General features: G+C 36.0%; 1 protein-coding gene across 7 annotated transcripts in view; it reads right to left on the bottom strand.

The window, feature by feature from the left end:
* The window catches only part of LOC113077989 (disabled homolog 2-interacting protein-like), an 85,941-nt gene that overhangs the window by 17,482 nt on the left and 54,350 nt on the right, over window positions 1-14,109 (bottom strand). For 3 of the 7 annotated variants that reach the window (XM_026250254.1, XM_026250249.1, XM_026250247.1), the window contains 3 exons: window positions 4,394-4,550; window positions 2,657-2,755; window positions 1,871-2,425 (listed from right to left, as the gene is read on the bottom strand). In XM_026250254.1, coding sequence (XP_026106039.1) covers window positions 1,871-2,425; window positions 2,657-2,755; window positions 4,394-4,550 — 811 coding nt within the window. Of the gene's footprint in view, window positions 1-1,870; window positions 2,426-2,656; window positions 2,756-4,393; window positions 4,551-7,899; window positions 8,009-13,032; window positions 13,281-14,109 lie in introns of those variants that run through there. The other 4 variants (XM_026250252.1, XM_026250251.1, XM_026250250.1 and 1 more) reach the window with 4 other exon arrangements.

The raw sequence follows: 14,109 nt of genomic DNA, 5'->3' as shown, positions 1-14,109 counted from the left end.
GAATGTAGCATGGAAACTCAAAGTAGCACAATGATTGTTGAGTGTTTTATCTTGACAATGTACAAATCGTCCTGTCACTCTCTCGTTCGGTTGTCAGCAAACAGCATCGTGGGAGTCTATAATTAAACATCTTCCTAGATATAACAAATGCAGTCAGGCAACACATTTACTTTTATAGTCAACATGAAAAGGCCTTTGCATCCCATTTTACAGTTTTTCTTAGTGGCTTTGGTGCATTTCTCAAATCAGAAATGAAATTCTCAAAACTACTTGTACAACGTCCTCATCATCTAGTCATTTATTCACATCATAAAACCAGTTTCTCATTCTTCTGAACAAGTTGCGATAGCTTTTGTACATTCATGCCATTGATTATGCACATTTATCTGTGGTTTCCTACATTATCAGTTGCTAATGTCATGTTGTTCAAAATGTACTATATAGTTTTCTGTGCAATCGTCTTACCCCTCAAAACATAGTCTTTAGTTCATCGTATAAGTCATTAAATTCAAAATGGTTCATCTAGTTGTCATAAACTGCCAAGCACATTTTTTTTATTTGTACACATTATTATTAGACTTTTTGTAAATTTGGCATGAATTGTGCAAGTGAATCTTGAGTAATGGAGAGAATGTAGTTCAATCAATGATAAACCATTTCTCTGAAATAGCTCAAAGGTTCATCTCACGAATCTTCAGTTAGAAAGATATAAATGTTTATTTTTCCATTTCTATATCACAATGAGATTGTAAAGTTTTTTTTTCTTCTTTTTGGTAAGGCCACTGGTAAAAGTGTAACTGGGAATTCTATCCAGTCTCTTTCAATCAATATACCACATACAGTAATGTGTACTTTTCAAATGGATATATGGCATACATTAGCATATGGTATTCTGTTCAATACAGTAACTGTCATACAAAATGTTGCCATAGTTTACATCAAACCATCCCTCCAGAGTACACTGTTATATTGACAACATGACTAAGCAATTTGACTGTCTTATCCGTAAAGGACTTGTCATTCTGATGGCACTGACATGCTCATTGACACGGATATTTATTTTTGAGAGATGAACTAAGGATTTTGAGCAAGAGACTGGCTTTTGCAGGTGTTTTGCTATAGTTGTTTTGAGAAATGCACTTACTGTTTTGCCAATGTCAAGTATGATTCGAGAAATGTACCAAAGCGACTGAGAAAAAATTTAATAATGGAATGTGATTTCTGGGTTGTGACGTTGGAAATTACAGCATTTCAGTGGCATGTTAAAATAATAATAAATAAATAAAAAATGACTAGAATAAAGTCATAGCATTTTGAGATTAGAATAAAAACAGAAATAGAACATTAAAGTCAACTCAATACGAATAATTTAGTAGAAATATGAGGTTACAGTCTAAATATTTTCACAATAAAGTGTGGATGATTTAGTTAAATCAAGCATAGGATTTAGCAATAAGTAACACTGAAATGGCAACTGGTGGGTGACTTTAATCTCATATCACGAAGACTTTATTCTCTTATTGATACAACTTTATTCTCAAAATAGTAGAAACCTTTTATCACAATATTACAACTTTAATCACACAATGCTATTCTGACTTTATTTTCAAAACGACACTAATTCCAAATAAGGTTGTTTGATTTGTTGTGTGCTTTCTGTATGATTTACAATTATTTATGTATCATATTTGATAAATGCATTGTACACCAGTAGCCTGAAACTGCTGTTTTGCATTAAATTCATTCACGTGATTCTAATGATGAATCATGCACAACAAGAGCAGGACCGTGCATTAGAAAAGAACATGGGGTGAACTGATTTCATGTTTACTTTAACGTAGCATAGCAGAATACAATGCATTTGTCTTACCTTGGCCTTGCCTGTGCTTTGCAAGATATGGACAAGTGCACAAGCCATCTCTTCCTTGTTCTTCACACTTAGCGCTGGCTCCAGAACTGAGCACATTAACATATAATTGTTAGTAATATACTCTGCAAACTCCTTGTACAGCTCCATGGGGAGGATGCTCATGCTCTGATATCGGGATTTCATTCGGACCATGGGTCCCGGACTCTTTCCTTTATTGGGATTCGGCGTGCTCACAGAATACCACTTTTCCACAAACTGACGCCCGGTGACTGCTGCTACAGGGATATTGACAAGGCCCACGTAATTATTTTTGTCCTTCTTTTTCTTTTTGTCTGTTTCCTTGTAAAGATGCACGGTGATACTCTTAACCGAGGGTAGGTCGTTGAACTCAAAGTGCTCGCCCCAGAAAACATTGTCCGTTTTGAGTTTGCAGGTAGTCCGTGCATATAATGCGTCATCCAGACAAAGTTCACAGAAGTATTTTTTCTTTGCAGGCAAATCCTTAGCTTCGATAATCCAACATTTCAGCATGTTTTCCACCCGACGGATGTTATCCTGCAGAATACAAAAAAAAAAGAGAGAAAGCACTGCATTTTACAGCAACCTCTGCAACCTGCAGAAAGGAATTAGACAACCCCCTGTGCACTTTAAAAAGTTAAGCTGAGTTAATGCAGAGAAGTCGATCGGAAACTGTCAATATGTGAGACAGGGTATATGAAAAAGTAACATGCATAAACCTCATCTCATCTAGAATTTCCCAGGATTCAGATGAATCATCCAGTTTACCTTGTTGGGATGCACAGCACGTCTCAAATTCTCCATCCATTTGTCTCTCTCCGCAGCTGACCGACACGAGAAGCATTTGCTTCCTGTTGAAGTAGTTACCTGCAGTTACAGATTACAATTATCAAATTTGCGGATGAGTGCATTAAGGGAGCTAGAAAGGACTGAAATGCAGATCAGGAGATGGTGGAAGTGAGCAGAGAGGTCCACTGAATGCTACAGCACTCAATCAATGATTCATTTCCCAGGAGAGGAGAGCAATTACATTTGGAGGAAGAATAAAACTCTCAATAGCCCTATCAGACAGAATGCACTTAGATCAAACATATTTGAAGCATCGCATGCGTTATCAGAGAGTAGAAATAAATGCATACGCCTATAACAATTTTTTTTATATATATCTAATATTCATCCCGAAAAGACCATCTGCTCACAGTCACACCATCCAGGTGACAAAATAAGTACTGGTCCACGTTTGAATACCGAGGGGTGAATTCACTAAACAACTGTGAGACTTTTGCATGCTGTGATTCAGAACAAAAACTGCCAGGCTTTATCTGCGCCGATGCACTGCTGCGTTTTATGTATTTTCATTTGTATTTAAGTAATATTTGAAATAAATATTAAAGGAATAAAGTAATAAAGTAATAAAGTAATAAGTAATAAAAATTGCAATTGCAAAATCAAACGATTTTTAAGTAGGAATGTAAATTATATCTTAAAAAAGCAAAATATTATAAAAATGGAATCTTTAAAATGTATGTATTTAGATAAATATATATCGAAATAATGTAAATATAATAAATTGTATTTAAATATAAAATATTTGTAATAAATTGCTAAATAAAAGTAACATTTAAATAATAGCCACAATATATTTTAAATATTTAAACACTGTAAACATTCACAAAAAAATAAATATAAAATATGCTTTTTTATTTATTTATTTTTATTTTTTTAAGTCAGCTCCTTCTTAGGGAATTCCACCCTAGAAACTCATAATAAAGCTGTACCCTAAATGTAATTCAATTTTCATATAGAATTTTGACTGCTATAATTCTCGTTTGCATTATAAATGATTGAATAAATAGAGCAAACAGAGCATAATCCATAATAGACCTCTGGCTGACCCCTGCCTCATTCTTTGCAGCTGGCTTCTGCTGTACTGTAACAGTCATTGACTCCATATGAATTGGCCTCTCAGAACTCACCTCTAGTGTTCACACAGAGAACGAGAGATGTTCAGACAGATGGGTCTCTCTTGCACACTTTGAGCAGGGGAAGCAAAGAGACAGCAAGGCCCTTCTGGTATTAAGCTCTGCATGCAGATGCCTGATTTATGTACGATACTACCTTACTGAGATTCATTCAAAAACCCTTTTTTTTAGTTGAATAACTATTCCTTTAAGGAAACCTGCATGCCTATTGCCTGATCACAGTTTACTTTGTCTGCACCCTCTGACCTTTTAATTATATAACCATCTGTTTTAAGTGAGCCTTCTCTGAAACACACATGAAGATTGTCAGTAACATGACCCATGGCTCCTCAATGACTACACTGCTGAACGGCGAGATAGCGCTGCTATTTTCTGCAAAGTATTTGATCTTGGCTAATGGCCTTGATGAAGTTTTAATGGGCCTTTGCTGCGTGCTATTTTGAGACTTGTCGGACATTAAAAGTCCTTTTGGGAAATTAATACATGGCTGACTTCAACAGGGCAGTGGGGTCAGCCAACTCACCTCAAAGCAGAAATCCTGTCCCAGGATGCTGCTGTGCACAGGTTTGATGAGCACTTCCTCCTCCATGCTGAGATCTAGAGCTTCTACTGCACTGCTGGGGCTGAGCAACGACTCGTGAGACCGCGATTCCTTCAGCCTCGGCATCAGATGGGATCTACTGGAGTGAAAGAGGACGAGAGGAACACATGCATCAGAGTCAAACGGGCATTTACAGTTTATTAGAAGTGAGATGCGATGCGAGCTGGAACTATTGTATACGTTGGCATGTTGCACTGAGCACGGCATGAGCTGCTGACTTCTCACTGTCTGACTAGTCAGAGTCTGCTGCACTGCATACAAAAGCTGAAGCTTCCAGGCACCGGCATGACATATCTGATGGAGATCAGAGGGGCGGCGTTCTGGGAAATGATGAGGCCATGAGGCATTTTCAACAAGTTGTAATGAGGGATCAAAAAGCAGCTTTGCCTAATTGGAAGTGAGGTGTGTCTCACACAGGAAATGGTAAACAAAGTTTGCCCTCCAGGTGAATGACCTTCACTCGGATGGGACTGTTTGAACGAGACCGCCGAGGGCATGTTGAGATGACCAGCACTGTCACAAAAAGGAAAAAGGAAGTGACACGCATAGACACAGACAGAGTAAAAGGTGAAAAGGAAGTGTTTACAGCAAGTGTGACTTGTCTTCTCCATGTTCCCTTTAGGAAATAAAACGTTGCTAATTTGTTAATTGTTTCTTTTAGATAATGATGAGATTAGGAGAGAGCAAATGGAGCAAATTAAGTCTGCTGTTAGGGTTTTTCCTGAGAATAATGATCTCAAATATGAGGAAAAACAAGACAAACATTTCTTCTCTGAATTTTAGATATCTCAAAAATGGAAATGGCAGATATAAGATAGCGCTTAATAGTGATTTTTAATTATTCAAGTGAGCGGTAAATGATGGCCGACATAATGTAAAATGTAAAAATAAGGATAATGAGTAGGAAAAATTACATATAAATATTTACTGATATGATGGCAAAAGATACTGCCTGATAAATAATATAGTACCAATTATAGTTTGTATTTGCTACTGCATAAATCAGGATCAGGATTGTTCTTGCATGCACTTTTGAGAGGCAGGGTTTAATCTGTTGTGACACATTCATGCTCTAGGTCACTAAAGTCATCTCATTCTACCAGTCCTGCAAATTACTACTGTATACAGTACAACCCAGAAAGGAGGAAAATGTGCAAGCAAATTGATTTTGTATGAGTCCTTGGGTAGTGAGTTGATATAACAGATGATGGAATTACACAGGCACACTGCTGCTAACAGAAATTAAAGCTGGCAGATCAAATTACCAATTATGAAATCGTGAAACATAAAAACTCCTTTGGAAAGTCTCATGAAAGTTACAGGGCCATTTAGCTGTCCTGGTCCATGACAGTCAGAATGGGATATAAAGAACACAAAAAAAATACAGATATTTTTCTGAAATACCACAAGCTTCAAAAGAATGTATACACGGCACCAGTCAAGGGCTATAAAAAACACCTCTCAGTCAAATCTCATGGGAAGATGGCCATATTACCCTCCTGATGTCCAGCATGCGGCTGTTCATCTGTTCATTTTTCCTGACATGAAATAGATAAAGTCAAGCCAGCGCTTCGCAGGTCCCGTGTGTTTAAATGATTGATGAATGACTCACTGTGGACTGTGGGCTGATATTAAAACTCATGTAACATCTCTCTAGTGACTCTGTCAGCGAATCCACAATGACCTGAGGCGAACATATGTTTGCTCCAGCCATTGACCAAAATGACAAGGAAACTTGCTTTATGCATTCTGAGAATGACCAATAAGAGCAACAGGGACAGAAAAAGACGTATAAAGATGCTTCATAATATATTTTATACAAAACTGAATGAATTACATAACTAATATCACTCCACATTCTTTACTGTTCACTGATATTACCATATTTAAATGACTTTTCGAGGTTTGGGGAAATTGATTGTAGATTTTTATCATTATATAAGGATATATAAGGATAATTCATATCACCCGTTAGAGATCACACAAATTCATTATGTTTTGTATTTGCACAACATTTAAAAGCTTTTGTATTTCTATATGTTGCAAGTTCAAAGATATTATATTAACAAGGTATAATAACGAACAAGAAGGCATTTGACGAAGTGATCTCAGATGATTTTTAATATTAAAATTATTGTTATGTTTTCTTTGTATTTAGTGTTTGCATATGGGAATAAACGTGTAAATATATGTAGTTATTTTAGTAAATAATGTTAAGAATCAAGAAATTTGATGGTTATCAGTAATCAGTGTAATGGGGTAGGATTAAATAATTTTATGCTTCTTCATACTCCTTTTCAGATATGTTTAAGTTAATATTGTTTTTATCTGCATTGTTTTATTTCTAATTTTATTATACGTGTATATGTGTGTATACTGTATACGTTTGTATATGTGTTTATACATATATTTGTAAATGCATATACATACATTCTCTATTTTATACAGAGAGAGAGAGAGAGAAAGAGAGAGAGAAACATATACTCAATTTAAAAATCATTACATGTGCAATTTGTAAACAGTTGCTTAGCATTTTCTACATTTAAACTTTAATTAGCAGAGGAAATAAGGGATTGCTAAATGTTGCAAACCCCAAAACTGCATCATCTACACGAGCAGCAGCACAAGTCAATGCATGCACTCGTGTTAACTGCAAAGCCACATCTCTGAACAAGAAGGCAGAATATTTAAATGCTATCCAAATATTCTTTCTGGAACAATAAGCCCTGAAAATCATCTATTAGCAGACAAAAACACATCCTTCACACTACTAAATAATGCAAAGGTCAAGTAGACATCTGAATGGGCACAAACTTGTTCTATTTGTGCATGCATAGGCTCCTCTGATCAGAGAAGACTGGTGATGACTCATAGGAAATGTGAGACAGTGGAGGTGAAAAATATACTTTTTCACTGTATTAAAAAATCTGTTTAAAAGGCAAAAAAAAGAAGAAGTGTATAATGACAAACATTGTTTTTTTTGTACTTATTTTAAGAAACAATTACATTCATTTCAAGTACATACAAATGTAAACCAGAAGAAATTAAATAATAATAAAACCAACATTATAAAGTAAAAGACAAATAAATAATTCTTAATAGAATCTCAGTTTTGGACCCTGTTGAGTGTGGAACTGTTTTTTTTTTTTTTTAGAAATGCAATATGCCCTTTTTTTAAATAAGAATGCTTTGTCATTCTTCCTGTCTACATCATGATCATCAATACGACAATAACCACTAAGATATTCAGACATCAAAGCTCCATTCTGTGTGGCTACTACAAAAATAATAATAATAATAATAATAATAATAATTAATAAAAAATAAAAAACTCCATTGAGGGTTACTAAAAAAACAGTCAAACACCCAGTTTATCTGCAGTCATCAAGATGAGAAAAACAGAAAGAAGCAACGTTTCCCAAACTTACTTTTTACTATTCTGATTCAGCATGATCCCAGTGCAAAACAAAACAAGTCCAGAGGTTTCAAGATGAGTGAGCCAGTGCAGTTATTATCCTTGATTTTCCTGAAAGATATCAGATGCCAGGGCTGGGAAACCATGTTCACTGTACAGCACTCTGCCTAAAACATTTAGAGCGAGGGAGTGCCTTAGTCTTCACGTGCCCTAGGGAACAATTTGTTGCATCTTGAACACACCCAAATCCATTTTCAAGAATTTCTATAAAAAATAAAAAAAGAAGCTGCTCTTGTTTTCAGAGCAGGGATTTAAGGATTGTCGCTGCAGTTCTTGTTGGTATTATATGGAATGTTATGCTTAAAAAAGATTTTGATATTTAAAAAAGAACAAATTTTGTTTTTTTGTTACATAATTAAAGTTCAAATAAATCCTCAGCAACCAGCTGTTAATAGTCTATGTATCACTGTCTGCACTACAAACCTTAAAAATAATGATGACACTTACAGTTTTTCTCAGTCGCTTTGGTACATTTCTCTAATCATTCTTGAGATTTGCAAAACAGTAAGTGCATTTCTCAAAACAACTTGTACAGATATCAAAACACAATGGATGACCTGCAAAAGCCAGTCTCCTGCTCAAAATCCTTAGTTCATCTCTCAAAAGTAAATATCTGTGTCAATGAACATATCACTGCCATCAGAATGACAAGTCCTTGTGTCATAGTTTACGGATAAGACAGTCAAATTGCTTAGTCATGTTGTCAATATAACAGTTTACTCTGGAGGGATGATCTGATGTAAACCTCTGTATTGAACAATATGCCATATGCTTATGTATGCCATATCCATTTCAAACGTACACATTTACACATTACTGTTTGTGGGATATTGATTGAAAGAGACTGGATAGAATTCCCAGTTACACTTTTACTAGTGGTCTGACCAAAAAAATAAAAAAATAAAAAATACTTTTACAATGCCATTGTGATATAGAAAAGGAAATATGGGAACAAAGATGAAAATAAGTCCATTTTCAGAATGTGTAACTCTTGTGTTGTCCTTTGTCTATACAGTATAAGCTTTCTAACTGAAGATTCATGAGATGAACCTTTGAGCTATTTCAAAGAAATGGTTTATCATTGGTTTATCATCTACATTCTCTTCATAAGTCAAGATTCACTTGCACAATTCATGCCAAATTGACAAAACATCTAATAATAGTGTGTAAAAATACAAATAAAAAGTGTGTTTGGCAGTTTATGACAACTAGATTAACCATTTTGCATTTAATGACTTATATGATGAACTAAAGACTAGATGTTTTGGGGGGTAAGACTATTGCACAGAAAACTGTATAATACATTTTGAGCAACATGACATGAGCAACTGATAATGTAGGAAACTGGAGATAAACATGCATAATCAATTGCATGAATGTACAAAAGCAATCGCAACTTGTTCAAAAGAATGAGAAACTGGTTTTATGATGTGTATAAATGACTAGATGATGTGGAGGTTGTACAAGTAGTTTTGAGAATTTCATTTCTGTTTTGAAAAATGCACCAAAGTGACTGAGAAAAACTGTAATAGGCAATTAATAAAAAAACACTTCTAGATTACGGCAAGCAAATCGTTTTTTTTTTTTTATTACGTCTTCATGAGCCAATAATAAGCGAGGAAAGATAGACAGCAGCAGATTGTGGACTCCGCAGACCTCGCATGCTGTAATTAAATTCATGTTGTGGAGTGCAGCCTGCCGTCTGGTCTAAGTTTGCGTCTTATATCTGTGACTACGCCTCCAACGATTCCCACACTCCCCGACAGGAAGCAGTCCTCCCTCGAGATCTCTGCTCTAAATAGGAAATGACTGCCAAGGAAACCAGCAATACAAGCAAGATTTTTAAAGAGAATGACAATGGCTCAGTGAACCTGGCATACCATGCTGTTTAATGGAAATTCAAACTTGGATTGGAGTGCAACTGGGAAATACATACAGTAAAACTACAGTAATGTTTTACAAGGGGGTAAAATGTTCTGCATTTTTGAAAGAAATTAATGATTTTATTGATCAAAAGTGACAGCAAAGAGACAGACATTGCTACACAAAAAAGTTATATTTTAAATATATGCAGTTCTTTTGAACTATCTATTCATCAAATAATTAATAATAATAATAATAAGAAGAAGAAGAAGAAGAAGAAGAAATGTTTCATGAGCAGCAAATCAGAATATAAGAATGATTTCTGAAAGATCATGTGACACTGAAGACTGGAGGAATGATTCATCTTATTCATAGGAATAAATTATCATTTAAAATATATCAAAACAGAATAAAAAAGTTATTTTAAATTATAATACTATTTTTTAATATTACAGTATTTTTGATCAAATTATTGGAGCCTTTCTAAATACTTCTTAAAACGTTTAAAAGTATTTTTAAACGGTAACGTGTGTGTGTGTGTGTGTGTGTGTTTGCACTGTATATAGGCTGTATTTATATTGTATATACTGTAGGCTGAGATTATAAACAAGCTATATTTAAGAGAATCTCATAAGCCAAGATTTCAAAAGCTAAAATTGTATTTCAATTATCTGCTTATAAGTACTAAAGCCATTTTTACTCACACATAAATATGATTTTTGCTATATTCTTGGAGTAAAAAATGAGAAAAAGTGTCAATTCTATCTGTTTTTCCCTTAAGGGCAATATGAATATACAAGATACGCATGAACTAGTTCAGTCAGCTCGTGTAACACATCCCACTAAACCTTGCATTTTATAATCAAAAAAACATTTAGGAGCTCAGTGAACAATGTAATTATTCAGCATCCCATAATACCCTGGTACACAGCTTATTACTGCATTTCAACAGCTGTGTTTGACTCCACAGATGAAGAGTTACATAATCTCAGCACTATCGATGGGGTCACTCCTAAAACCCACACACCTCTTTTCAAAGAAGATTATTTGAGAGATTCTTGGGGCATGGAAAACAAATGAGTTTTTTTTTTTTAAGAAACTAGGAGAAGAAAAAATCTAAATTAATATTATGCATGTACATAATATTTAGTTTCCAATGCACGTTTCCAATGCACATTCTTATATCAGTACCAGTAACAACATTAAATAAGACAACAAACTGTTGATGTTTACTGTGCATTAACTAACGAGGTTATAACATGGCCTAACATGGTATGAAATTGACAATTTCTAAGGACTGACAGCCAATCTGACCAGCCCCCAACCAGCAAGGCTTTTGAACTGCCAGAAATTACTGAAGCTCTAAAATGGTTAAGTAGAGAGAGGCAATTAAAATGGAACAATATTTCTGCACTAACTTTGGCGAATTTTAATCTTCTAAGTGACAAGGTTTTTGAAATCATCATGAATTTTGAGGGCCCTTAAAAAACCTTCACACAACCAGAGATAATGGCTTAGATTGGCTTGGACAGAATATGTCAGATACTAAAAATTAGTCCCAAACCTTGCTTCTAACTGAGCAATAAACAGATACCCACTATTAATAATAATATTCTTTTTATAAAATAATATTAATTTTGTCCTCAGCATAGCCCATTTACACTGCACCAGCATGGTAAAAAAAAAAAAAAAAACCTTGTGAAAGCATGCTTTTCTGGTTTCGAAGTGAATATTCTGGTTGTAAAAATGTGAGTTAGAAAATATTGTCCAAAATCTATCTATACACACACACCTCAAGCAGCTGACTCTTTAACTAAATGAGTGAAACTTGTAAGATAGCAATACAATATCATCCCAAAGCCTAGGTCAATGGTCAGTTATACAGTCTGGTGGTCATTATACAGAAACATCCGACTGCAGAATGCCTCAACTGACAGAATCAAATATTCCAAGTTGTGATAAATACTATGCATATATATATATTGTTTTGATGTGTTTGATCTCCACAAATCTTTTAATTTGTGAATCTTTTTTCCCCTTAAAAAAATATTTTAAACTTATATGAGAACATACAGTCAAACAGTTTCTTAAAATTAAAATTGTATGTCAATTTTCTATCAACCATTGAAACTGATTTCCTCTAATGAACAAAATGATCATACTTGACTATTTATTGTTTATGTCTTATATGATTAAGATTTATATGTTATGTGTCCAGCAGCATGTGGGATGATAACAGCACGTTTATTATGTAAATTAATTAATGTTGTTTGGCAATAAATGTTTAGATTAATCAAGGCAGTAACAAAGCAAAATCATCATTATTTAGAATAAATGCCACACATTCATAACATACTCTCAGTCTTCATTATGCAGCTTCTCAAGGAAATATTTAGCTCTTTCTTGTGCTAGGGAACACACTAATGCACTAAATTAAAAATACAAGTTTCTTTTTCTTTTCCATTAAGAACAATTGGTTCATTAACTTGGAACCGTTTAGATTTTTTGAATGTTTTTCACTATAAAAAATATGTTTCTTTTAAAAACGGTTGACATGAAAATGTTCTTTGGGAAACCAAAACGTGTTCTTTGGAACCTTTCTTTTTAAGAGTGACTTACAAACCGCACAAATCCTCATTTTCTCATATCAATCTCTTCAAACACAGATTATCAGATCCGCCCATTCACACAGAGATTGCTGGGATGTCAAACAGCACGTGTCACCATCACACAGTAACAGGGTGGAATAATGGATCTCATAATATCAATTCACAACCTGACAGAGCCATTCAATTAAATAAATGTTAACAAAAGCACTCATGAAGACCTCTACTGTCCATCTGACCGCAGGGCACGGCGTGTGTTCCTCACCCAGTGTGTGTTTATGTACATCTGCTCCCACACAAAGGACAGAACAGGGAAGGTGTGCAGAGTTAAAAGCCCTGATCCGTTCATAGGAACTGAACACCTCAGTTACCGGCCACAATCCCTGCATGCTGCTTACCATCGATTACTGCCCCGATAATGTTGACAAAGGCAGGGGGAGTGCTGTGACTCGTCCCTCATCTCTCCCTTGCCTGCTTTCATTCTTTCAGCATGGAAGCTCTGTAATGAGATGCCATTCAAGCACAATGCAGCGCTCCCATAACATACTCCATCCACTGAGATCTGGATCTACAGCGCGCCTGTCAGAACCACAGGGATTCCAGGCCGAGATACTCACCAGGCATGCTGTCAGGATCCCCGGTCCCCTGGTGACTAAGACGTGGATGAGGAAGGCAGCTCACAGCTCCATTTTGCTACCTCTGCTGCGGCTCGGAGCCTCTGGGAACAGCGGACACGAGCAGCTCCGCTCGCACAATCCCATGGCCCCGCCTCTCTCTCCTCACGCTCCGGCCTCCTTGTTTTAACTGTCACACTCTGCTGTAAACCCCCCCACTCATATTTAAAGTGGGCCAAGGACTGTGGGCTGCGCCGATCACTCTCTCTCTCGTTGTGTTGGCTGGACTGCTGCTGTGTGTTATGGAAGTAGGCTGAACAGTGTGAGCTGGCCCTGCCCCTTTTCCTCTGTGAGCATGTGTGTGTGGCCTTTGTCCTGTGGCTTTTGTGATGTACTGGCCTCTTCCCTGCCCTGGGAGAATCTACACCCAAAAGTAAAGACAATATCTCCCAGCATGCATGTTTGCTGGAGGTAAATGGCTGTTTGGAAGCGTGGGTGGGTGTATGTACACTCAGTAAACCTTGACCTGAGTAGTGTATGTTTAAAAGCAAATACAGCATGCTTGGCTATTACACTATTGCTCATACTTGAGGTTAGGGCACAGGTTTTTTGGTCCGCAAACCATTTGTTAGAATTCAAAACTGTGGTGACCCCACACCCACATCTAACCACATAACAGATTGGATATCATAGACAAAGTATGCACATTTGTATTACATTATTATATAACGTTAGTATATTTATATATTTCACGATTGAGTCAGTTTCATTATAACCAACTCTTGCTCATGCACCATGAACTCAGGTTTTTCTAAACTGTTGCACCATGTAAAAGGGGTAATCGTGGCGTTTGGGGAAGTCGTGTCCTAGTGGTTAGAGAGTTTGACTCCTAACCCTAGGGTTGTTAGTTCAAGTCTCGGGCCGGCAATACGGCAGCATAACTGGCTGTTATATACTGTATATAACATACATAAATCACCCCATAGCAGATCTATAGGTGGAGCTGAGGAAGGTGGGGGGTTTCTGAAATAGACTGCAATTGCTACAGCAGCAGACACTAGCCAAGTATTTTTCATGACA

Source organism: Carassius auratus, unplaced genomic scaffold (assembly GCF_003368295.1).
Source record: "Carassius auratus strain Wakin unplaced genomic scaffold, ASM336829v1 scaf_tig00023745, whole genome shotgun sequence".
Taxonomy (NCBI): domain Eukaryota; kingdom Metazoa; phylum Chordata; class Actinopteri; order Cypriniformes; family Cyprinidae; genus Carassius; species Carassius auratus.
Note: the sequence above shows the minus strand (reverse complement) of the source record. Positions and strands in the feature narration are given on the sequence as shown.